The sequence below is a fragment of the Falco peregrinus genome, chromosome 1 (genome assembly GCF_023634155.1).
Source record: "Falco peregrinus isolate bFalPer1 chromosome 1, bFalPer1.pri, whole genome shotgun sequence".
NCBI lineage: Eukaryota > Metazoa > Chordata > Aves > Falconiformes > Falconidae > Falco > Falco peregrinus.
In genome coordinates this window covers 78,058,471-78,084,295 of record NC_073721.1, presented here as the reverse complement: position 1 = coordinate 78,084,295, position 25,825 = coordinate 78,058,471, and the positions used below count along the sequence as shown (strand labels likewise).

The 25,825-nt window shown below is 51.3% G+C and overlaps 1 protein-coding gene across 1 annotated transcript; it reads left to right on the top strand.

Moving 5' to 3' along the window:
- Positions 1-21,692: 21,692 nt before the first annotated feature.
- On the top strand, positions 21,693-25,198 carry ZFP36L1 (ZFP36 ring finger protein like 1). Its single transcript, XM_055790952.1, has 2 exons — positions 21,693-21,936; positions 22,688-25,198. Exons 1-2 carry the CDS (start codon positions 21,880-21,882, stop codon positions 23,636-23,638), a joined length of 1,008 nt encoding a protein of 335 aa, XP_055646927.1. The 5' UTR covers positions 21,693-21,879; the 3' UTR covers positions 23,639-25,198.
- Positions 25,199-25,825: the final 627 nt, after the last annotated feature.

Genomic DNA, 25,825 nt, shown 5'->3' with positions numbered 1-25,825 from the left:
CACTTGTTCTGCTTTTTACTCCAAGAAGCATGTTCAGGCCATTTCGGCTCCAAGTTCTCCAAGAATAAGCAACAAAATTGAAAGGCAGTGTTTGGGAATGCTATCCCAGGGTATTCAAACAAACACTTTCTACCATTTCATCTACTGAGAAAACACTCCGCTGTGGAAAGCTTTTCTGATCTTCAGTACCTCTGGGACCTCTAGTGTCTTCTTAGGGCAAGACTGTCACAATCTTCTTAGGGTGAGACAGTCACCAGGCACTTGCCCTGCTTCTCATTTGCAGCTGAAGTACATGTAAAGAGGGCAGTGGACGGGGACACGGCTGTGGCCGCTTACAGCAGGGTGGGAGGGAGCTGCCCGCACTTCAAAGCTCCTGAGGCTGTCCACAGGCAGGAAGGGCTGCTCTGAGCCGGGGTGTGAGGCGAGCCTGCGACAAGGAAACGGCGAGGCCGATGGGATGTGAGAGCTGCGAGTGTGTCAAAGGCAGGACGGAAGTGTTGTAGGGGGCAGCCCTATTTTTAGCCACCTCTTGCAGAACTTTGCTGGTGCTTGCTGGAGTCAACGGCCGCTTCCCCTTTCCTTGATGTAAGCAGCACTGACTGGGTTTAGATCTGTTTTTATTTAGCCACTCACGTGATAGTGTTGACTGAAGGGTCCCTCCAGCCCCTTGGACTCAAAAACACCCGTGGTCAGAAAGTCCTAGTTAAGGAGAACAGAAAGAGTCTGACACTTCCCCGTCTCCATTTCAGGGCTGCGAGAGCTAGAAACCAAAGCTGAGGCTGCAGAGCGTGACGCTTAGTCACATCAACGGGGGATTTTGCAATACAGCGGGTGCAGAGCACAGGGCAGGCACTGTGCAAGCAAAACTGAAGTGCTTTGTGAGGACATTTGACTGGGGTTCTCCAGCTGCAAGGCCCGAGTATTGCCCTGCATCCCTTGCTTTCCTGCTCCACTTCAACCTGCTTGGCTGCTGGAGGTGTGTGGGGGGTAGAAGGGTTTAACACACCTCAAATTAGCATCGGGCATTATGGAGAGCAGTAGGTTGCTGTGAATGTCCTCTGCCTCGTTCCTTTTAACATTTGTCAGTATTAAACGACTCCTACACCTGCTGCAGGGAAATGCATGGGGAAAGGCCATACTTAAGCCAGACTAGAGAGAAGATTAGGCAGCAAGACAGAGGAGCAGCCATGGGGAAGGAGCATGAGCTGAGATGTGACTTTTCTGTACAGGCTGTAATCACCAAGACAAGTTCCAGCCTGGTTCCAGTTGCTGGGAGTTTGTATCAGCTTGACTTGAAGTATTCAGTTGAGGGACAAGTTGGGAAGGACGGTGTCCAGGCCTAGGTAGCCAGAGCTTGCTGCTGGTCTCAGCAGGCCTGGTCCCCATGCTTGTTGCCAGAAAGGAATGATATTGCTGTAGGGATGGGAGAAAAGCACATTCAGAGCCAAAACAGATGCAGTTCTGGGGCACTTTCAGAGCAAACTCTTCCCAAGCTGGGAAGTAGTGAGGAGCAGCAATGGGAGGAGCCGCTGAGAATTGTGCTCGCTCTGTGCTATAGAGCTTGATGTGACCAAGAAAGCAACACAAAGCCCTGTCCCATACTTGAGTCTCCCTGCTATAACTCTTTCAAACCCACATGTTTAATACCACCCCCAAAGCCCCTGCAAGTGTCTGCTTTATAGTTCGTGTTTCATACTGTCCTTCACCCCTATGGCAGACACATTCATTACCTATATATATATAGCCCATTCTTAGGCTGGATTGATTAAGGCAGGATATGCAATTCTTGAATGAGAGATGGTGGATGGAGAAGTGCTTTTTACTATAGCAATTGTATTTAGAAATGAGAAATCCTTTACAAGGTGGTAGTGTGGGGAGCAGGTTATTGCCAGTGCCATTGCTGTCCCAGAGAATGTGCTGGAAAGTTGCTTTGGCCTCTAGATGGCAGCCCTATTGCTCACACACCACAATGCTAAAAAGTACAGAAAAGCTTTCCTTTCAAACACGGGGCATAGACAGGCCTCCCAATTTAGTAGTTCAGACCAAAACCTATGGGCAGTCAAGACAGCATTGGAAACAAACTAGATATGTTTTTTTCTCTCCTCTTGTTCAAAAGGAGGACTATGGATTTGCTCCCCTCTGGGCTCCACACTTACCTGTAACGGACCAGGAATTGCTCCCTGGGAACTGACCCTGACATTTCCGAAGTTGCATGGAAATCAAAGCAGAGATGTGGTAGCTCCTTTAGGCTTCACGCTCGCACCTATTTAGTGTGTGCTTTGCCTGATGCGCCAGCAGCGATCCTGGGGTGAGAGCCAGTGCCTCAGCACTCAGAAGGGTCAAAGGCTTTGCTGCTGTACTTGACCTTTTCGGGTATAGGGCTGTGAATTTCACAGAACTTAAAGCCCACTTTGCCAAAGCTATTTGTGCAGTTAATTGCTTCCGTTGTTTCAATAAAAAAATCCAGCTAGGCATTTAATGGCTCCAATCCATGGCCACTCTGTGATTCACTTTCCACTTTAAGGTTTGAATGCTGCTTTTCTTTTTTAAGCATGGGAACAAAAAGGGAGAGTTAATGTCACATTGATACATCTATCTTCATGCTCTCTCCATATTAAATGAGATAAACCAACCTTTTGAGGGAGAAGGGTCATAACTGTTTCCTTGTGTGAATGGAGATGCTGGCAGTGGGAGTCATAGGAATCAATCAAAGCTGGCTGTTAGCAGAAAGTGTTAATAGACTGTCTTTCTAATTGATTTAAAAGTTACTTAGTTGACCCCATTTCTATATTTCCCGAGAACTCATAGTCATTACTTCTTCCATCCTTGCAACACCCTGAGAGCTAAGCACCATAGTCTAAGGGGGGACTGAGGCTGTCAGCCAGACCTTAAAGGTGTTTGCTGCCTAGAGACGGAAACTGGGGTTTACATGTCCAGCCTGTACTGAAACCAAAAGGCAGCAGAAGCAATGCCCTTTTGAAATCCAATTAGGTGCTCTGCCAGCATCTTTAAGTGCCTCAATACGTGTAATATTCCTCCTTAGATGACTTGTGGGAAGTGTGTGTCACAACCCTGCACGAACCAAGTGCACAAATAAGGCAGATGACATCCACAGGGTACAGAAATGTGACATTTTTTAATTGATATTTTGGGGAGGTGATCATCAGACAGGAAGAACATTCTGCTGTGCCAGTGCCTGGTACAAGTGATGAGCCTTGAAGTGGAGCAGGGCCAAGTCAGTTGTTCACTGGAAGGGTGCTCAAGCATTGGAACAGGCTGCCCAGGTAGGTGGTAGAATGGTAGAATCACCACCCCTGGAAGTGTTCAAAAAACATGTAGGTACTTGGCAGTCCCGGGTTAACAGACTTGGTGATCTTAAAGGTCTTTTCCAACCTAAATGATTCTGTGATTCTCCACGGTCAGCAAAACTGGGGGACCCAGGAATGCACTTCTCATGTTATGGACAGTTGTCAGATCAAGGTCTTGTCAGAGGTAGGATATACTCTTCCCAGTGCCAGGAAGGAGAAGAAAGGATAATAAATGCATAAGAAAAAGGGGAAACAACTTTTAAAATAGATTTTTAGTTTGGATTTTTTTTCCCACTTTAATAAAGCAGAAGAAATTTATGGTCTGATTTGAGTCCCAGTAATGCTCATGGAAATCCCTTTAGTGAATACTGGACCATGTCCAAGAAAAGCAGGTTATCATTCCTTTAACTTCTATACATCCATAACTGTGCCCTTCTGCATGCAGTCTTGTTAGATCTTGCCAGTAGATTTAATGTGAACCTCAGCAGCAGTGGACCTGGACGAGACACTGGAATCACATGCCTCTTAACTCTGAGCCTGTCTTTCCAGAACAGTGGTGGTAAAGGAGGATGCCTTGACTACAGAGAAGGTAGCTGTAGTCTTGACCGGAGTATCCAGCTGAGAGGTATGTGACTTCTCTCTGTCTTGCACTGAATTTCTCTGCCAGATGGGTGATTTTAGCACACCAAAACCAGAACAGCTCAATAAAATGGTTTCTGCGTGAACAGCTCAATGAAAATATCTTCTTGGTTGTGGTCAAAAATACAAATTAAAACCCTTTTGAGATAGACAGAAAATGGACCAGAAAATGGCCTTGTGTTGCCAGGACCGGAATAAAGCCAGGCACCTGGAAGCGATCTTTTCCCCAGCCTGGGAGACTGGTGATGAGAGGAAGCAGATTCCAGTCCTGGCTCTGCCAGAGTTTCTGGGTGCATTTTTTAATCTGCCATTACTAGATCTGTGCAGCTGCCACAAAAGAGGTCAATGAGAAAACTCAGCTCTTGTTTCATCCCCCTAGGAACAGGGAGCACTTCTGGGGGGTTTTGCACTTTGTAAAGTTTTCACTCTACATCTGTGCTGTCCTCAGTGAACACGCTTGAGTTTGCAAAGCCAAGAGGTTTGAGCCAACTGTACTTGTGCTGCTGGTAAGGACATAGTTTCTACATGGACCAGGCTCTTCTCCACTGTTTGGAGAGCAAGAGTCTTTACGGAAGAGGTGCTGCAAACACTCAGTGAGTCTGGGCTTGAAACTAAGCCTGAAGCCTGTGTTATCCATATATAAATCTAACAGCACCTGGGAATTCACATCGAAGTTTATACCTAAAATATGTCTCCCCGTATTAAGAGTTTGGAAATATGATTTTGGGGTAACTTGCTAGCCTTCCTTTCTTTCCCTGTCCTGACTCTCTGACCAGCAACTACAACTGGGAACTCATAGGGCGTGTGGGCTCAGCCTAGACTGCATACATTTTTGGGACGTGTTTTTGGGTTTTGAGCCACAGAGTAGCTATGGCTGCTCCTGGTGAGGTGGGATTAGCCCTCACACATCCCACCAGCTGTCTGTCCTTCGGTGATGCTGGTGTGCTGTACAAGGTGCAGAGTGTGAGCATGAGGTACGTGAACACAGAGGTTCCTGTTGAGGCCCGAAGAAAGGAAGCTCGTGGCGTGCCCCCAGAAAAGGGAACAGGAGCTGCACCTTCCGTCATTTTGGGCTATGAACAAAACCACTTCTCATGTCCCAGGAAGCTGAAAGCTGCTGCAGATCCAACCTTATGTGAGAAGAAAACACACCCCGTGATTCTGCCTACATGTGGCTGCAGATTCCCTGCCGCAGCCTGAGCCAGTCCTCCCTGATGACGTGTGGCCCTTGGTTGGTGTGACACCTAGCTTCTGGGGAGCAGGGCTGTCCAGGCCACTGATGGAGCTGGGCTTCCTCAGCTTCCCTTTCTGCTGGGTGCCACCCCTATGAAACAGCCTCTGGCCATCTGGAAATTCAGCATGGCCCTGTACCTTCCAAAATGAAGATTTTGTTAAACAGTTTTATATTTCTAATCATTGCACAGCTCTGTTGTAAGCTTCCCAATACCTGCCTCAAGCAGCTCATCTGAGCTATTCCTCCCATACTAATCTCTGTGATCTGTGGCATGCATACAGCACCGACGGGAACGGGAACGGGACCTCCCCTCTGCTGCACCGTATTTGCCAAAACAGGCATAGCTCAGGATAACCGGATTTGAAACAGCAGGCAGCAGCAATAACTGGCCTGGAGGGAAGGCAGGGAGTTGCCCATAGATATTTTTTAGGGGGGTGCCCAATTTGTGATATCTGATCTCTTTCCACACCCCTTTAGCTTCATGTACAAAAGCCTGAAGGATCATCCCTCACCTCCCTGGCTTGAGTGCTTGAGTTTAGATCTGTAAGATCTTCTTTTTAGCTGCAGTGTTTTGTCTGTGATGACCTATGTGTGTGCATGACAAAGACCTCCAGAACCGCATCTGGTTCACAGACTGGTGTTGTTGCCACTGATGCTACTTTGTGAGGATGGAAAAGGTGGTGGACGTTCATGCTATTTTTTCTCTGGAGCACACAGACCCAAAGACTGGCTCTGGCACAGCTGATGCTTCCCATGACTCGTACCCCACAGCTTATATACAGCAAACACGGCAGCCAGTCACCCAGCCAGGACCTCTGTCTTGTGGGGGTCAGGATGGGCTGAGGCAGGCCTGTAAGTACCCCTGCTGACGAGCTGAAGGCTTAGTCACCAAGGCTCTCCACAGAGCCATGTAAACACTACCCACATTTCCCTGCATCAGCCCTTGCCATTGGGCTCTGCCAGAGCCCTGTCCTTCTGCTCCCAGTGCCAGGGGTCACAAGCTGGGACCAGCAGCCGGGTGCCAAACGCGGGCTGTAGCTTTGTGCAGCTGGTCTGCTAGAGGTCGTCACACGCCTCCTTAAGCAAACAGGGATCCATGCCAGTTGATAAATCATTTACGAGGAGAAGCCAGAAGCAAAGAACTAGATTAACCAGGTCACTGGGTGTCCTGAGGGAATGACGTGTCAGTGGAGCTGAAACAGCAGATCCCACAGTTGCAATCTGTTGCCGCCTTCTGTCCTGACAGTAATTCATGGAAATCCCTGGAACTAGACACTAGAGATGGAAAAACCCATTAGCTCATCCCAGTCAGCTCACTAGTTAAAGCAGTCACTCCCATTGTACGTTTCCTGGCAAAGTTAAAAATGTCTCAGGAGAGGGGATTTCCACTAGTTTCTTCTCTAGGGGAAACTATTCCACCTATCAGGAAGGCTGCCTTGAGCAGTGCTATTTTTGCAAACCAGAAGTAACTCCAGATCCCAAGAGAGAAAAACAAAAAACGATTCTGCTGCAGGAACGGTGGCACTGATGTTTTTCTGCCTGAACAGATACGTGAGATGCGGGGCACATCTCCAAATGGAAGCTCCATGTGTACACGTGTGTTTAGACACAGCCACCAAGGTGTGCTCGTGTGTGTATATACACCCATGTCCTCTCTCCTCCCCAAGGGTGGGATGACCTTGTGCCTTCAACACAACCAATGTGTTGTAGTGTGATCTCACGCCCAGTTTGCAATTGTGCAGCTTCACTGACATCAAGGCGAAGCATGTTGCTCTGGGGAGGGAAGACACGCATGGAAGATGGGAGGCATCAGCTGGTGGTGGTGGTCCAACACCCATTTCCCCTGTGAGTGGGGAGAAGCCACTTCTCCTTGTTGGGCCTCAGGTCTCCTTGGCCGTGTCAGGGGGAGAACGACACCCCCTCCCACTGCTGGGGGCTCTGAGGCTGAGCACATCAATGGCTGAAGGCACTCGGGGCCTGCACGAATAGGAAATATGATGCAACGCAGAGCTGTGTTGTCGCTGACGCCAGCAGAGGCTATGGAGGTTTTGGCAGCTAAGCTTTTCAGCACCTGGGAAGCACTTTGGGACAGTGGGGAAATAAATTAGCTGTGTGATGGCATTGAAAGCCTTATCATTAGCTTCAGAGCTAATTCTGCATTTAGATGAATGGGTGTAGCACCACACGTGGCCGAGCTGGAACCTGCAGAGATAGCAAGGGTTGCTCCCTGTTCCCGTTTAGAAAGCTTTTGGCCAACGGAACTGTGACTTGCAGTCTTGGTAGCTTAGGTCTGGGAGCAGAGGTCTGTGGCTGGGGTAGGCACAGTGGCAATGCCAGCAGCAAACAAACCCTGTGCTACTCAGGGCTCTGATTACTAGTGCCACAGGGTGTTGGTTATATGCCTCTTACGAGAAGAAGGCGGGGTATTGCTTGGGCGCTTGCCCTGAATTTGTGACTCCTTCTCAACCAGTCATTTTATTTGTCTCTCACAGCTGGCACAGCCGCGTTCCCCATCAGGGACTCCTCAGATTTAGGCACTGTGATATGCACTGTTCTAAGGACTCGACTGTCATTTAGCAGCCAGCAATGTCGAGGCTGCCCTCCCGAGCACCCTGTGCACCCTTGTGTCACTGCAGGATGGCTGATGAAGCCTGGACTGAACGTGCTCAGCTTTGGCCTGGTCCTTCTTCTCTGCAGGCTTTTTACTTCGTTCTGTTTAGCACAAAACACACTGAAGCATGAACAAGGGCTATAAAAGAATGACATGAACTTTGGAAGAGGATCTAACCAAGGAGGCACAGGTCAAATTCTGGGCCTTGACCGGCTCCCTTTAGCTGCTGTCAGGTACCAGCCAGCTGACCTACGAAGCCCCTTGCCCCTTGCCCTGTGGAAGGATAAGAGCAGGTAAAGCCCAGTAATATTTTAACTATGAGATTAACTCTTTGCCAGTTCAACAACGGAGGGTTGTCTATTTCTGTGGATGAAAGGTGCTGACTCAAAGCTCTTCTGCACACCAGCCCACGGTCTGCCACCGCTGGTCACAGTGCTGGCCACCCTGCCTTCCTCCACGTCCTGAAAACTCCCATTTAACCCTCAGTAAGGAAAGGAAACTTCAACTCCAGAGGCAACTGCCTGGAGACATGGTGCAACTCACTGCAACACAGGTCTCTGGCACTTTGTCCCTAAAGGAGGGCCAGAGCAAGAAGAGCAAGCCATCTTCCTTCTACATGGTCAAGATTCTTCCACCTCTCCATCTCCCTACAGTCGTAAAGTCCTAGTGCACCCCAAAGCCACACACCATGGTGGCAAGAGATGTAGGGAAGTCTTTGAACAGTCCAGGCACTGAAATGCATCCCCTTCCCAGTCTCAAGTACTTCTGAGATGCTCATCTCTCACACCTTGAAATTAGTGGGCATTTCGCTGTTGCTCTCAACACATGCAGTAACAGCCCCTGAGGGACAGGTCCAAAGCCCACAGAAATCAAGGAGGATCTTTCTGCAGACTTCATCGTGGCAACAGAAATAAGTTTTGCACATGGCAAGGCAAAAAGCAACACCAGCCTTCACTGGAATGATCTGTTGCAAAGGTTATATTCAAAAGAAGAAAGTACCAACTGTTTCATTTAAAAATGAAAGTTGAGATTGGTACAGGGAAAGCTAACCTCCCCTCCGATAGGGTGAGGCTGGTGGCAGCAGCATCCTGCGAGGCTGGAGCCGCAGCCAGCCAGACGAGCCTGCCTCAGAAAGTGGAACTGACTAATATCAGTCGTCTGTGATGAGTTGGATATGAGTGAAATCATGCTCCATATAAACAGTGTGAAAAGCAAATGAAGATGATAAGGAGCGGGGTTTTTTTATTGCTGTTGTTTCTGATTCAGTTGTGGGAGAGGATAACAATGTCGGCAAAGATTTCAAATAGCAAAGCAGAAGCAAACAGTGGCGACATGTGGCCCTGGATGTTCAGTCGTGATGACACTGAAGCCTCGGTTTCCCAGGTGCTTGTACTGAACCACCTTTAGGAGGCTTGGTTTCCAGTACGTGCTCAGCACTCAAAACCAACCAGCTTCACCAGAGAACTGGGGCCACAGAACTGTAGCTACTGACCATGTGCTTTAAAAGCCATTTCCACTGGAGAGACAAACGTTTTCCTTCCACTGCCTCATGTAGCCATCTTTCCTTTCCTACCTCAGCCATTTGCACCGGACTGTATGGGGCAGAAGTGAACCCAGGCCCCACCAGAGAAGGTGGGGAGACCCTGCCCAGCATGCAGATTGTTTGCAGATCCTTGCAGCGTGGTGGGATCAGCCAACACCCTGGTACAGGGTGTGTGTGCGTGTGATGTGGTTAAGGAGCACACGGTCACTGATTTTCAACTGCCTACCTCTGTTCTGTGCGTGGCCTGTGTGTCAGTTTCAGGCATAATAACATCATGATATCATAATGATATATCGCACTCTGATGACACCATTGCACGGAGTAAGCCAGAGCAATCTGATCTCATTCTGCAAACGTGGAGATGAGTGTTCCTGCTTCACAGGACAAGTGGGTGGCAGGTAGATGGAGATGGCGCTACCTATATTGTCAGCCCTGGGTGGGAACGTGACCTGCTGGGTTAAATTAGGTGGCTGGAGCTTAACACCTCAGCTCTAGATCTGCCTCAGTGGCTGTGGGTGAGTCACCAAACCAATCTGCATTCACTTCTTCCATCTGTGAAATGGTGACAATAATATTTCCTCACCTGATGGGGGGAGGGAAGGGAGCGTGTGTGTGTAAGAATGAATAAATGTTTACAAAGCACCTTGTAAGCAGTGCGCAGGCCAGCTCTGGCTGTGCATAGGCGGAACCCGTGTTGTTCCCTCTGCTCCGGGTTGCACCATACGGTGAGCACGCTGTGGGGTGTAAACACTCCCCTCAGAGTCAAACAGTTTCAAACAAGAGCAAATGAGATAATTCCTCAGGAGAGAAACAGAGAGTGAAGACTTAATGTGTTACCAGCAATTTCAATAAGTTCCATTCAAGGAAAAGCAAAGTAACTTTTAAACGAACAGAAAAGAATAAAGTAGAAAAACAAATGAACTGTGACCAATTTTTTTTTAATGGTAGCATGATCTCAGGTTTCACTTCCCAGATGGGAAACAGAACAGAGAAGTGAATCCCCTTGAAATAAAAGTGAAGTTAATAACGGGATGCCTTTAGCTGCTTGCCACATCCTGTGTATGCTGATCGCTCCGTTTACAGCTGGCAGGAGCCCTTCTAGACTCTTCTTTACCACATTAACTCTTTGCCGAGCCAAACTGTGTTGTATAAATAGTCGGGATAAAGCCTCCCTGCATCTCCCCTCCAGCACCAGGGTGTCCTGTGTGCTGCCCTGCGCTAGCGATCACCTCCCTTCCCGCACGCACCGGCGCCTGCGTGCACACTGCTGCTGCCCTGCCCTCGCACCGGCGCAGACCCACGCTCCCCACGCCTTGCATCAGCGAGCGCTCGCGCAGCCCTACTCGCCCTTGCGTAACACCCGCACCCCCGCCCAGCCCACGCCGGTTCTTCTGCAGTCTGGGGCGCTCACACGCAGCCACGTGATGGCCACTCAGTGTCTTGCTCACATGTTCACTAGCTCTTGTTCTTACACACGTACACATTTCCTTAAGCTAGCATGGACACACACACACATATGCACAGTCTTCCTAGTCTAGTACGTGAACTCACTGATGCACACATGCACAGAAATACCTATTTTTTGCTTTTTCTGGCACTAAAGAGATACGGAAAAGCATGCACTTCACAAATGCAAACTGGCCGTAACCATATACAGCCCAGCTATGAGGCAGAGCTATCCCCCTCCATAGCATTGTCATTGAAACAGCCCTTCTTCCTGGCACGAGCTTTCTGACTGAGGGTTCAGCTGCTTCAGGAAAGGTGGCTTAGATTGGCATATTCTTTCATCAGCACAGCTATTTTTATTGGCCTGATTTAGCCTGGACATTTAGGTTTTGGCGTGTTACTGGCTTTTGCTGCTGCTGCTTTTCGTTCTGCTTATACTGTTGGAGGTGACCGTGGGACCCTCTCTTTGCCAGCAGACTTGCTCTTTTGAACTGTTTCACCAAAAGAGCCTTTGCCACCCACCACCCACACACCTGCTCCCCAATGGGTCTTCACCATTTCAGTGGCACTTACAAATTCTGGTTTGCATTTTGGAACAGCTGTATTTGAAACAGACACTATCATATCCTCCACAGCCTGAATCTGTGGGGCTCTGATCCATCAACAATACTAGAAGTGACAGACTGGTCATCTTTGAACCACGCATCTTGAACACATGTGAACTTGGGAGGAGCTGCACAACGCCAGCCAGCATCCCAGCACTGTACTCGTGCAAGCAGCAAAGCGGTACATGTGCATGTGCTGTTATTGCAGGGCAGTGCAAAGCCTCAGCTGGAAGGACACTTTAATGAAGAAATTTATTTCCAGGTAATTTCAGTCTTCTCTGCTGGGTGGCTGGGAGAATGGTCACGGCTGACACCAAGACACCAGTTACTGCAGAAATTACATTGTGTGGATACTTGTCCACTAAGAAGCGCCTGTACCGTTGGCTGAAGTCTCATTTCACACAGGACTTCAGGTAGCCCTTGAAGGGGAGAGTTTCTTGCTGTTAGGAATTACTGCTGGACCTATTAGCCAGCTGGACCAGCCACATGCAGGATTGCTGAAAAAGTGATCTGTTTTTCTCCCTGACCCCTCCCAAAGGTGGTCCCAAACTTCTGATTAAGCTCTAGGTACGTGCCAAGTAACAGCTCCCTGCAGAGCTGGGGGCTGGGATCCGGGCCTTTCCCAAGCGGCACTCGAGAGCCAACATCCTCTCCTTTCCAGGAGAGCTAATCCCAAACATTTGAGAGTCATGTTCCAAAATACTGTCAGTCACCTAAAGAACATAATCTAAAAAATTAAAACCAATAATGTTGAATTCTGTATGTTTGCCTTTTGACTCTTCAGTCTTCGGCTCACGCTCCAGAGTTTCCATGTTTTTCTTTGCACTGGCTAGCAGGAAAAGCATGCTTTTATTAACCGAAAAATGAGATTCTCTTATAACCACACGATCTATGGAGCAGAGTCTTAAAGAAAAAAAGTAGGAACAAAGAGGAGCAGCAGCCTTCCTCTTCTCACAACTCCAGCAGCCAACAATCAATGTCTCACGTGTGTGCAACACCTCTTACCCTCTTACAGAAAGCCAAGGATTTGTAGGGAGGAGGTGCCCTGCTGTTGATCTCCCAGACCACCTGGGCTTGGCAATGTCAAGGAAACTGCTGTGGAGCAGGGCATCGTGGCATCCCATCCATGCTCATTACCTGTACTGTAAGGCAACTAAGACACCAGGCCCAATGTCTCTGCTCTCATGAGAAGCGTGATTAGCTCTTCTTTGATGCTGATTAGTCCAGGCTTTGCTTTTGTTTCTCAGTCAAAAGCCTACCTCTCCATGGACCCAGGGCCCAGTGCAGCACTGGCAGCTGCAGGTGGCGAGAAACCCTACTTGAAATAGATAACAGGCATCATCCAGCAAACTATTTCCCCTCCCTGCTCCCTCCACAGAGCCTGTGGTGAAGCTCCTGCCTCTCTGGGGCAGTCACCTGTAGACACGTGGCATTTCTCCGTCTCTCATTTCTCTGCAAAACTTTCCGTATGCAGGAAAATTCAGAAACTCAGAAGGCAGCCTTCTGCTCCCAGCTCATCTGCCTTCCTGCATGGAGGGGTTGGATGCCTTTGCAATGTGTCACCTCTGAGCCTCTGGTCCCCAAACTCCAGCCTTGGAATCCACGTGGTTCTTTACTGACTTCGTAAAAATAAACAAAGTCCTGGTAGCATTTAGGTCATGCTAGTAAATTATTTACACACACACACTTCCCTTCCATTTCTTACTGCACAGGTCTTGGTGTCACCACACCCTGCCAGGGACTGTGTTGTCCCCCACTGTGTGGTCCCTGCTCCATGACAGTCAGATGCTGATGCTGAACAGGCTTTCAGTGCACAGGCTGGGCTTCGCCAGCTGCTGCTCAGGGCTGGATGTTACCCACAAGGCAGTTGCATCCAAGTCTCTGAAAAAGTGCGTCTTGGCAGTCCAGCCAGAGCAAGTACACTGCTACGGGTGGCTTGGTACGCAGAGCTGAGTTCAGGACAGATAAAAGCTTATCAACAGATGGCATCCAGCAGGGAACAGCACTGCGAGGCAGACGGGTGGCAAAGCACAAACTTCCCTTGCAACTATTTTTAAAAGCACCTTTACATCTTTCTTTTTGACTTGCACAGCACAAAGAAACCAAAGCATCAGCCAGTTGTTACTGAAGGTTCCTGTACTCCTCTACTTCCCTGGTGCAGGCCAGGGGGCTGGTGAGCACTGGCTGGGCCATCCTGTCCTCTGGCTTTTACCGCTTCCCCCTGAAATAACAGTGGAATAATGTGTGTAAAGAGACACATCCAGAAGATGGACCAGGAAGCTCAGAAGTGGAGGGGCCAGGGTGCCCCTGGGATGGAGGGCAGCTGACGGGGCGGGGGCAATTGCCTAAGCTAAGTGCCAGGTCCAGCACATATGGATCCAGGTCTTGGTCTAGCCGTAGTTTAGTTTCCCCATCGACCAGTGAAGTGCTTCAAAGGGTGCTGAGAGAGTCTGCAAAGGGTGGTGGGAGCACCAGCACCTTCTGCAGCCAGCGGGGAGGCTCCCGCGCTGCCGGGGCAGGCTGCAGCGGGAATTTTACCGCTAACTCCCGGAGGAGCAGAGCGAGGCAAGCGCACAAAGCCTTCTCAATCCGAGTTCAAATGTATGAATTTACCATATCTAACGCCTCCCTGAAATCCAGACAGACTCGATTACATTCCCTCTCCGTAATGAATCAGTAATTATATTGAAGAACACTATTATTTGTCTGGCATGACCTACATAAACCCGACTTGGGGAGTGCATAGTTGGTGCAATGCCAGTGCTCTGTGCCCTGCGTATTATTGCCTTATAAACACAACCATTGTTTGAATTTCAGATCAAAACAAACCGAGCCACGTCACTTGTCAGTTATTAGATATCTTTTTCCCAAATGCTCACCCAGACCGTATTACAATAACAATAATTATTATTACATACTTCCTTATTATATGTTTGTGCCGAGGTAGCACATTTGCCTTTTTCCCACACGTTAGTAGCTTCTCCTGACTCTTATGATTCACTTCTGCTTGTTTCCCAATGTCCATAAGCTCTTTTTGTGTTCCCGGCTGCATTTCATCAAGACCTGCAGACTGGCCCAGGGACCCACGTTGCCGCATTGCACTAGTCCACGAAAGGTTGCAAATGGCATGGGGGCTTTGCTCCTCGAAGGAATATACAAACAGGAGAAAGACATGGACCCTGCCCCCAGGTGCTTTATAAATATTTAACTTGGCCTGATAATATGATAAGGACTGATTATGTGATTTGGACAGACTAAAACCCAGCCCTGCTTGGGAAGGGCTGGAAACGGACCCTCTGAGGGAAACTGGAGGGTGGGTGTGGGTGTGCAGCAGGGGCACAGTGACAATGCTTCCCACAGACACTGCTGCAGCTGGGGGTAGGACTTACCTTGCCTAACTTGGGACATCCAAAATTTAATTGTCATATCCTCAGCAAGTTGCTGATCTGCCTTTACAGCACAGAAGAGAAGTGGGTGCTTGGCTGCTGAGTGAGTCAGCCCTTCTCAAGATAAATGTTCAAGATAGGTGAGATGAATCACATGCTAGAGGTGCCTATTTGTCTCCATTGGCTATGCAGGAAGCCTGTCCAGCTAATTAGGTTTAGACACCTAACTTTTAGGCACCTAAAATCAGGTGAGAGGAATCCCATCCTCATCGATATTCTTCACTACCAACCTGATAAATGAGGCAGTGGGAGAGATACCCTGGAAATGCCCTCCCAGAACTGGACCTGACCAAATCCCTCTGTCTTCTGTGCCTGGGAATCTGCAAAGCCTCGCCTCTGCGTCCTCCCCACACAGCTCCTACGGGCATGGGGTGCTCCAGCCATGCCCAGCTGGCAGAGATGAAAGCCTGTTCCCCGCTGTGGTCTGAATGAGGCAACGGTCTTGTGGGAAAAGACAGAATAGTGGAACTGAAGCCTGTATCATAATGTATTCAGAGCAGGCAGGGGGAGGGGAAAAAAAAAAAAAAGAAAGAAAAGGAGACTTGACCTTGGCTTCCTGCCTGGCGCTAAAAGTGTGTTTTGATGGAACGGGATAGGTGGGAAAGCAAGCTGCCTCCCTGATGCAAGTCTCTCATGGAACTGTAAGAAGCGTGGCGCGCAACCCGTGTGTTTGGAAATCAGGTTATGACAAGTTCCACTGTGAAGGGCTGAAGTGGCATTTTTCATAGGGTTACAGCCGGGCCTGTTGGAGGTGAGCTGCCACCAGCATTGCACGTCAGACAAATGACACAATCCAAGAGGCTCCCAAGTAGGTTTACATTTTCTCCTTTAAAAAAAGAAAGGTGAAAGTATTTAGTCCTAGCACATTCTTTTGGAGGGAAAAATCATTGAAACATTCCACTGGTTGACGTCTGCTGAATAAATCAGCAGCCAGGGCTGCTCCAGCTGGAAACGGGCAGAGGCCAACAGAAATCGCTGTGCTGTGTTATCGCCCTGCTGTGTATGGGCTTGGGAGCGTGGAAGCAGGATTTGAAAAAAATGTGGAATTGGTGCTGGTTTCTGAGATCTGTGCCTTTCCATGTCCCTGATCACTTTTGTTTCGTGAACTAACCACCCTATCGATACAAGGGCAATTGCTGTTTTGATGTGCAGCAGGTGTCACTTGCTGCTTTTTCTGGAAACTGCCAACAGCCTCTTTAAAGCTTCTGGCACTTGCTTTACCCTGAACGACGATTTGTTTAGATAAAAGATATTTGACTTCTCTTTGCCTTGGCAGGCATAGGTCCCTGTGTAGACTAGGCCCAGTTAAAGGTACCTAACAGAAGCTGTGCCTTTGCTGTACACCATAGCAGCTCCTGAGTTTGGGACTAACAGTGATGCTAGGGACCCTGGGACTGCCAAGTGCGAGGGTGCTGGCAGCCAGCTGTGCAAGCTGTCCCATATGGGGGTGCTTCCCACAGACAGGGGGATGGGGAACTGCTCCGGGGAACTGCTCCAGGGACCTGCAGTGGGATGGCATACTGCTTCTCAGCTCTCCTCCACCAGTGGTGTGAAACATCTCTTGCTCCATCCCTCACCTTGCTGTACCCAGGCTGGGGCACTTTCTCAGTTCCCGTTACCATGCCAGCAGGATGGAAAACCCTTCTTCAGCTTCATGCAGTTGCAGCGCACTCAAGGAGGAAAGACAGATGAGATTTGCTCCTTGCCCTAAAGGGTCTGCAACTTCACTAAGAAGTATTGACAAACCCCAACAAGAACAGGGAGATTTCCCTGCAGGAGGTGGCGGGAGGTCTGTGGTACTGCAGGAGGGTGCTGCTGGGCTTTCCAGCCCTGTGCACCACATACGGACTGGGTGTGTAGATGCTGGGCAGGCTGGTGGGTGCCCTGCCAGGGAGCCAGGGTGCAGTGACGACAGCCCGGCACCCAGGCCAGGAGCAGAGGTTCCTCTTGAGGCACCTTCACTTTCCACAACCATGTAGCAGCCAGTCCTGGTGATGCTCTTTTCCTCCAGCCCCTCAAACCTATTCTTTTTCCACACTGGTTTGTGCCTCAGCCCAGCACAGGCTGCATGTGGGTGCAGCTGGACAGAGCCCAGGATGTGGCCGGCCCAGCCACCTGAGCAATCATGGCAAACAGCTAAACGCTAACACAGGCTTGCTGTCCTGCTATGTGGAAATGTATTAATTGCATTAGTATTTCCACTGGAAATTATAACCTAGATCCATTAAGTTCAGCCAAATTCCCTACCCTGCGTCTGCTAAAAGGGCACCCACCTCTGCTTTTTCCATTGCAGCATCTTGTCAGTGCCACCATTTGTGCTGCTAAACTTGTGGCAGGCTAGTCACATTCATGTGACACTTGCAGAAGAGGCCACACACTACCTCCACCTCCTGCCTCCCCCTCCCCTCACGTCCCCCAGAGGTAGCCCAGCATCTGAGCTGCCGAGAAACAGAAAACCCTCTTTATGAACAACCAAGTCGGATCCCAAACCCTATTACTAATTAGTAAAGATGTCCCATAATTTAGATCGCCTTGGATGGTCTTTAGGTTGTTCACAGGTGTAAAGTCAGGAGGATTAAGGGCTTATAATACTCGTCTGGCACTGTTGTGACCAATTCCAGCAAAAATAATGGAGCTAGCTTCTTGGGTTTCCTGCCACCACAAAGTACACACATGCACACGCTCTCTATTTTATGAATGTTTACATACCCGAGCTGCCAGGAATCTCACTCCCATTGCTTCCCACCACCTTAACACACTTTCCTGTATCTCTGTGAATTTGTTTTCTCACCGAGCAGCTGGTAGTATCCCTCTCGATTGGGAGCAGGCGGAGGCCAGGCTCCCCCGGGTGCCAGAAAAGCCTGGCAGAGGGCGCACCTACAAGCTGTGGTTTCCATCCCGAGCCATTCACACCTCCCAGTGGCTACCCAGAGATGTTCCATGGAAGAAGCGCAAGGCCAAAATAAAAGGAAGGATTAAAAAGTTAGGGACAGACGGAGAACGGCCATGCTGACATCCGCCTACTCCCCCCGAAAGGCCACAGCATCTGAGGAGGCGCCTGCAACAGAGGGAACAGCTACACCTGCTTGTGGAGACCAGCAGAAAGGCACTTCCACACCTCCACCTCCAGGGACACAGCCAACAAAAATAGCACTGGACCCAAAAGATATGAATAGAACAGCGACTGCAAAAAGCTTCGACTCATCTTACACCCCCCGCAGAAATAAAGGCAGGAGGTTTGTTCTTCCTTCGTCCCCAGCCTCCGTACATCGGAGCACCACTGCGGAAAAGACATGTCTGTTTACATGACGATTCCCATGGGAGCGGGGGAGCGAAATGCCTAACTCATCCAAAACTCTCAGGGGAAAACCTTGCTCGTGTGAAAGCACTTCCCTTTCCTACCTTGAAACTTTGGGAACTGAGTGGTAGGAGGGGGAACAAACCAAACCACCACCCCCCACCACCTTGTTTTCAGCAGTTCAGGCTTTTTTGCGCTGTGTTCTCACTCAGTAACTGACTGACGCAAGCAGACCTGCAGGCTTCCTATTGCCAAACGGCTCCAGGTGAAGGATAAGTGGAGGTGTCTCAAGATAGCAATCTTCTTCTGTTGCTATGGGAGCTGTAACATCACCAAATATATCTGTGGCAAAGCTGGCATTTGGATTCAGTTCATACTCAAAGTAACCTCTTATTACCCTGACGAGGAGTGAAACTGGGCAAGGAGTGCAGCTACCCCGTGAGACTGTTCTCCAGCCTTCAGCAGAGGCCACTGTGTGAAACTGTGCCCAGCAGCTCGGGGACGAGATGGTGCTGATTTGTACTTCCCAGTGCTGACCTCCTCCTGCCTGGCCTGAACAATCTGACGCCACACAGCAAATCCCAAGTTTGCGGGTGCACCTCTGAGCCCATCAGGATTAGACAGAGTATCAAGTGTAAAAGTAGACCCTAACTATGCAAAACTAACCAGGCTGAGTCAGAACAAAGGTCTTTGTGGCCTTCCTCTTACCTCCAAGAGCAGCCGATGCTTAGCGGGAAAAACAGGGGAATGAGAGTGATACTTCTGCTGCGCATTGTCCAGCAATGTGCCATGGAGGTCTGCCTTTGCCTTTAGTAAACCTCCAGGGACTTTTCCTCCATAAATTTGTCAAATTGCTTTTTTGACCCTGTTTATACTTTTGACCTCCACAACATCATGTGCCAACAAGCCCACAGTTTTATATGCACACACGACTGGAAAAAGTACTCCTTTAAACCTCCTGCCTTTATCATTTCATCCGCTGCCCCTGCTTCTTCCCGGTTTTCTGGCCATTCTGGCCTGTTTCAGCTCTCGCTCAGGAAAGCAGATCTTAATTCCTCCATTAAATGTGTGCACAGGTCTGACAAAAAATCTTATTCCTCTGCATTTTGCAGTATGTTTAGCATCTGCCTGCATCAGAACCACGGAACGAGAATGCTCCAGAAGCTGCTTGGGCACTGAGGATGGATTTGGGAAGGGCTCAGGAAGTCGTGGACATTTATTGCTGCTTCCTGGGCCCAGCTGTAGTATCCCAACTGGAATGTGCTGGGCCTGGACAGGTTGACCCCCACAAGGCAGCTAGTGAGCATGGCACTGCATTCATTTGCTTTTTCAGTAATCTTCTTTAATAACTGACTTTCATTTATTCATTTACCTATCTTTATTCATTTGCATCTATCAAAGTTCTGGCACGGCTCTGGCAGGAGGTGCAAGGCTCCCATTTTTTCATTCCTCCGCTCGGTGTGAATTCATGCCCACACAAATTCCCACTCTGGCCCGGAGGGCTCTGACTTTCAGCCACGAGGTGGGGTGAGCAGCTAAATTCCTGATGTGAGCATGTGCGCAGCCAATGCAAAGCAGACCACCATGGAGCCGGGCTGCGCCAAGCGAAATCACTGGTGAAAAAATTCCTTCTTGGCTTCAGCTTTTGCCGCTCGATCCGGGGAAATGTGCAACCTTAAACCCCCGGTTTCCAAAACAAATGCGACACGGGGCGAGGAAGGCAGAAGCGGCGGGGGTGGGCAGCTGCGCTGGCAGCGGGGCAGCCGGCCCCGGGAGCAGGGGGGGCCCGGGAGCCGGGGGGGCCCCGGGAGCCGCGGGAGCCCCGGGAGCTGCGGGAGCCCCACTCCCCCGCACGGTGCCCCCCCCGCTCCCCCGCACCGCAGCCGGCCAGCGGGGGGAACCCGGCCGAACCGCGGGCTGGGAGCGACTCAGGAGCGAAATGGTTATCTCGGCTGGCTTTCTCGGTAACTCTTGGAAAGTCCCCGAAATGACGTTTCTAACCTAACAATTAAAATGGGTTTAATTATAGAGAGGTTCAGAGCCCTGGGAACAAGCACCATCTACAGAATGAGTAAACAACTGCAGAAAATAATAGGCTGGTCTCTGCCCTGGTTGCTCCTCACTTCTGGCCAAGGCAAGGATAAAGAAAGAAAAAAAACTAGAAAGAGAAGGAAATTCGAGGAACCTGATTGCTCTCCTTAAGTAAATAATATTTGAAAAAAAAAATCTGGAATAGACGGAGCCTGTGGGCGTTTCTCTCGGTTGGTTATTTTGGCCGTTCTTGGAAGACCGAAGGAGGGGAACTGATCCGCCGCCAGCGCCAAGTCCAGATCCCGCGACTCGAGCAAGCAGCAGCGGCGCGGCGGTGTGACGGTGCCGGGGTGCCGGTGCGATGGCCGCCGGCGGGGCCGGGGTCCTGCTCTCCCCGCCGGCCCGGGCGCAGCCCAGGGACCCCCGCCCCCCCCCCCCAGGGGCCGCCGCCCGGCCTGAGGTGAAACACCCCCTGCAGTTACAGTCGGGGCCAGCCATGCCTCGGCGGGGGGTAAGAGTTGAGGGGCAGCAGGTTTCACGCTGAGGCACCCAGGTATCGCCAAGCCCCGAAGCACTTTGCTTTTCCTTCTTTTTTTTTTTTTTAAACACGAAACTGCCGCCACTCCCCCTCCTCCTCCCCCCCCCCCCCCCCCCCCCCCATATCGATATCAGTATGAATCATAGTTTGCCAACTAAAATCTGGAGCAGATTACTTGCTCAGAGTTTGTTTTATTTGGTTGTTGGTTTTTTGGTTTTGTTGGGGTTTTTTGTTGTTTTACAATTTCAAGTTCTGGAGACTGGAAGAGGACTATACGGGGAGAAAAGGCCGCATTTATCAAGCACCCTTTTAAAGGGCAAACCCCTATTTTAACAATGTAAATTACTGCGGATGCGAGCTATTTCCCCTTGCTGAGCGTGCCAGGTTTCAACAAAAATTAGAAAAAAAGCCCGGCTCCGGGGCAGCGGTGCGAAGCAACGCCGCGACAGCCAGCCTGCAAAAACGCGAGGACGAGCGGCCGCGCCGAAAATGCATCCGAGCGATCGCACCCGAGGCGGGCGGGGAGAGGCCGCGGCCGGGCTGCAACCCCGGCACGGCCAGCCCGCCCCGGCACGGCCAGCCCGCCGCCCGCGGGGCTGGATTTCCCGGGGGTGCAGCGCTGCCGCCGGGCCGCGGCGCGGGTAAGCGCGAGCGCAGCTCCGGTCCGGCCCCGCCGCCGCCCGCGCGCGCCACCCCCCGCCTCGCACACAGGCGCGCGCGGCGGCCCGCACCACTGCCTGCTCCCGCGCGGGACGGGCAGCCCGCCCCCCACGCCGCCCGCCGCTTTTTTTTTTTTTTTTTTTTTTCCGCTTTCCTGTTTTCCCCCCTTTCTTTCTTTTCTTCTCGCCCCCCCCCTTCTTCCTCCCGAAAGTTTTTCTGGGCCTGCCCGCCCGGGTGATTCAGTCGCGGTGTCAATCACCCTGCCCTCCTCCTCCTCCTCCCCTTCCTCCCGCCGCCGGCTCCTCCTCCCGGGGGCAAGTCCGAAACTTTATAAGTTGAGCTTTCCGCGAGCCCGCTGGAAGCGGCGAGCGGGCGCGGCGGCCGGGAGGGCTGGTGGCGGCATCAGCAGCGGCGGGGGGCGGCTGCGCGCCGGGGCGCTGGAGGCTGTGCCGTACCCACGCCGCGACTCCTCGTGTCTCTGTGCCGCTGCCCCACCCGCTTCCCCCCCTCGGCGCCGAAGATGTCCACAGCCCTGGTGTCGCCCACCATCTTCGACCTGAGCGAAGTTTTATGCAAGGTAAGCGCGCCGTCGGGGCCGCGCCGCCGGCTTCGGGGGCCGTGTCGGGGATCCCCGCCCCCCCCCACGGCGTTCTGGTCCGGAGCTGGTTTAGCGCCGCAGGGCGCAGGGCGGGGACCGAGCGCGGCTGCGCCGTCCCGGGGCGCGGGGGCCCCGGCCGGCGCTTCCCGCCGCCCCGCCTCTCCCGGCGGGCCGAGCCCGGGCGCCGGCTGGGGGGGGGCCGGGCCCTGCCCCTGCCCCCGGGGCCGCCGCGCCGTAACACGCCTGGGCGCGGCGCGGCGGGCGGCGGCGCTGCCGAGGGGCCGGGCGGGCCGGCGGGCGGGTTCCCTCCCCGCGGGGCTCGGCCGCCCCTCGCTCGGCCCCGCTGGAGGGGGCGGCGGGGGCTAGGCGGGAGCCGCGGAGGGGAGCGGCGGGGCCGGCGCCCGCCCTTCCCGCTCGCCGCCGTTCCCCGGGGAGCTTTCCCGGAACGGAGCTCCGGCCTCGGAGCCTTTTCGGACGCGGCCAGCGGCTCCCCCGCGGTTGGCTCCGTTCTTTACTTGCGTGCGCGGGGGCGGGCGGGGTGGGCCGGCCCGGGGCCCTCGGGTGAAGCGGCTGAAGGGGCTGAAGCAGATGTTGCTGCCGGGGGAGCCCGTCGGGGCAGGGCGGCCGCCGCCGCTCCCCGCGCCGTGCTGTGCCGCGGGAGGCTCCCGGGGCTGCATGGGGACGCCGGCGGAGGCGGTGGCAGTGACCGGCCCTTGCTTTCTTCCCGCAGAGCAATAAGATGTTGAATTACAGCCCGTCGGGTGTCGGTGGGTGCCTGCTGGACAGGAAGGCGGTGGGTACCCCGGCCGGCGGGGGTTTCCCTAGGAGGCACTCTGTCACCCTGCCCAACTCCAAGTTCCACCAGAACCAGCTCCTCAGCAGCCTGAAAGGGGAGCCGGCTCCCATGCTGGGCCCCCGGGAAAGCCGCTTCCGGGACCGCTCCTTCTCCGAGGGCGGCGAGCGCCTGCTGCAGCAGAAGCAGCCCGGGGGACAGGTCAACTCCAGCCGCTACAAGACAGAGCTGTGCCGCCCCTTCGAGGAGAATGGCGCCTGCAAGTACGGCGACAAGTGCCAGTTCGCCCACGGCATCCATGAGCTGCGGAGCCTCACTCGCCATCCCAAGTACAAGACCGAGCTCTGCCGCACTTTCCACACCATCGGCTTCTGCCCCTACGGCCCGCGCTGCCACTTCATCCACAACGCGGAGGAGCGCCGTGCCGTGGCGGGGGGCCGGGAGCCCACCGTCACCGACAGACCCCGCCTGCAGCACAGCTTCAGCTTCGCCGGCTTCCCCAGCACTGCTGCCAGCGGGCTGCTGGACAGCCCCACTTCCATCACCCCGCCGCCCATGCTGAGCGCTGATGACCTGCTGGGCTCCCCCACCTTGCCTGACTGCGCCAGCAACCCCTTCACCTTCTCCAGCCAGGAGCTGGTCAGTCTCTTTGCCCCCAGCATGGGGGTGCAGGTGCCCAGCGGGGGCTCCCCCACCACCTTTTTGTTCAGGCCCATGTCTGAGTCTCCCAACATGTTTGACTCGCCGCCCAGTCCTCAGGACTCCCTCTCTGACCAGGAGGGCTATCTGAGCAGCTCCAGCAGCAGCCACAGCGGCTCAGATTCCCCTATCCTGGACACCTCAAGACGTCTTCCCATCTTCAGCAGACTCTCCATCTCCGACGACTAATCTGGGGTTTTCCTCTTGCTCCCCCCCACCTCTTATTACAATGTTAAGCTGAACTCCCCCTGCCCTGTCCCCAGTAGTCCAAGCTGGATGTTAACCTGTCCACCTGCCTGCTGTAGACCCACTGGCTTAAACCTTAAGTGCCAAATTACAATGAAAAGCAATAACGTTTACAAAATTAGTGCCTTTAACACTTTCACTGTGACTGTATTACCTCTCCAGCTGCAGAGGGCACCAGCAGCTCTGCACTTCCAGATGTGCAGGAAATGTCCGGACCCAGCTCCCTCCACTGGCCACGTACTGCATCGCCCTCTCCCACTGGCCAGTTTCCGCTAGGCTGCAGGCATGTGGGGAAGCGTTAACATCCAGTCCTCTTTCTCCCCTCCCCTTAAAGACTAATCTTGCCTGGATCCACTCAGGTCTGTGGGAAGAAAAGCTGAGAACGGACAAAGGTTGTAACATGAGTGGGATTTCGACTGGGAGGAAGAAAACAAGACAAAACCGAGATGGACTATGAGAGACTAGATTTTGGTGCTAAAAGTTCCCCGTATATTCATGTGACATCTTAAATAAAGAAATAGAGGGGGTGGGGCCAACAGAAGTCATTCCACACACACACACAAGTTCGTGTAAACAAAGTTCCAGTAGACATAGCTTTAATGGTTTTGCTCTAGAGTACTTTAGACCTATCTTAGAGCACTCACGCCAAGCTTTTTATTATTTTTTTCTGGGTTTTTAATTTTGTATAACTTTTCAGAAATTGGAGAGCAAATTTTGCTTGTCACTGCACAACAATATAAAAAAGCTTATTTAACTTATCAAAACGTATTTATTGCCGAAACCTATGCTTTTTTGTTAATTTTGTTCATATTTATCGGGATGATGAATCCATAGAATATATTCTTTTATGTTTAAATTATGATCTTCCATATTAATCTTAAGATTGTGAAGTGTCTTTTTCCTTTTTTTTCCCCACAGTTTAATATATTATACTACAATGACATTTTTTGTAACTTTACACTTTTTTTGGTTATTTTATTTTAAAAAATGAAAAATTAATTTAAAAAATGCAAAAACTGTGTTTGGATTATTTATTTTAGAATTTTCCCACACCCCCCCTTTTTTTTATGTTGGACTGCAAATTGAGTTAATGTGCTTCTTTGCCTTTCCTCTTCTCCTCCTCTTCCCCTCCCCTGGGTCTTGTCTACCTGGGCTTTAGAATGTACATACCTGAGCTCTGTTGCGAGACAGCGCGGAAGGAAGACTTTTTTTTTTTTTTTTATATAGATTCTTCAAGGAGAAGCCTTGGGCTCAAAGTGCCTATCTGAAGACATTCCAGATACAGTTTGTCTTTGTGTTTCTGTATTCCAAGTTTGGAGTTTTCCTTGCCAAGGTTAACGGGACTGGCACAAAGAGAATAATGAATGTAATTATTTCCCCCCCCCAGTTACTGTTCACTACATTGCTTTTTCTTCCTCTTTGTGTGAGTTTATTTAAAAGAGAATCTCTTTTGTAATGACTGTTTGCAGTTTAAATCAATAAACCCCGAGTTTTTTCAAGAAACTGACAGTGGAGCTGGTTTTACTTGCAAAAATTGAGGGGCTGGTTTTAGATGACCACTCAAATACAGATACTTCCCTTCTCTTGACCTTTGAGGTGCCCATCTTGTGGTCAAGCATCCCTCTGTCATTCCTCACTGATCCAGGGGTCAGCCCTGCAAGCACATGGGTGTGCAGATCAAGGGCAGCAAATACCTGATGTGACCTACCCTGGTGGTCTTTTAACCCTTTCTTGTTTCTTACGAGTCCTCCCATCTTGAGTTGCTTGGTCTGTTCCTGCAAACTTCTTTCTGATCAGTGTAGCTTTAAACCTTGGATTGGCTTATTGTTCCTTGTGTGCCCTGTGTTTCCCGCACAGCTCCTTCCCTCTCAAGGAGAGCCTGTGTGTGTTTTGAGTGAGGTTAAAGTGGGGTGTTGATGTGGTACGGGTCAGCTTTGGCAGAGCCGCTGCTTGGTGTTTTGCATAGGAGGGGAATATGGACCCCCAGCAAAGCCTCGGTGTACACACAGATCACCCTGCTATTGCATTCAAGCCATTGTACCCCTTGAAGGTATCGGCCATCCATCCCAGAAACTTCTGAAGCCAGTGGTTTTGTTTAGGGATGCTTTGCCAGCGCTGCTCATTGTGTTT

Bases quoted from the DNA above. Each gene is read 5' to 3' on its own strand.
- ZFP36L1 (XM_055790952.1), top strand. From the start codon at position 21,880: ATGTCCACAGCCCTGGTGTCGCCCACCATCTTCGACCTGAGCGAAGTT. The intron at 21,937-22,687 runs GTAAGCGCGCCG...TTCTTCCCGCAG, and splicing joins TGAGCGAAGTTTTATGCAAG to AGCAATAAGATGTTGAATTA.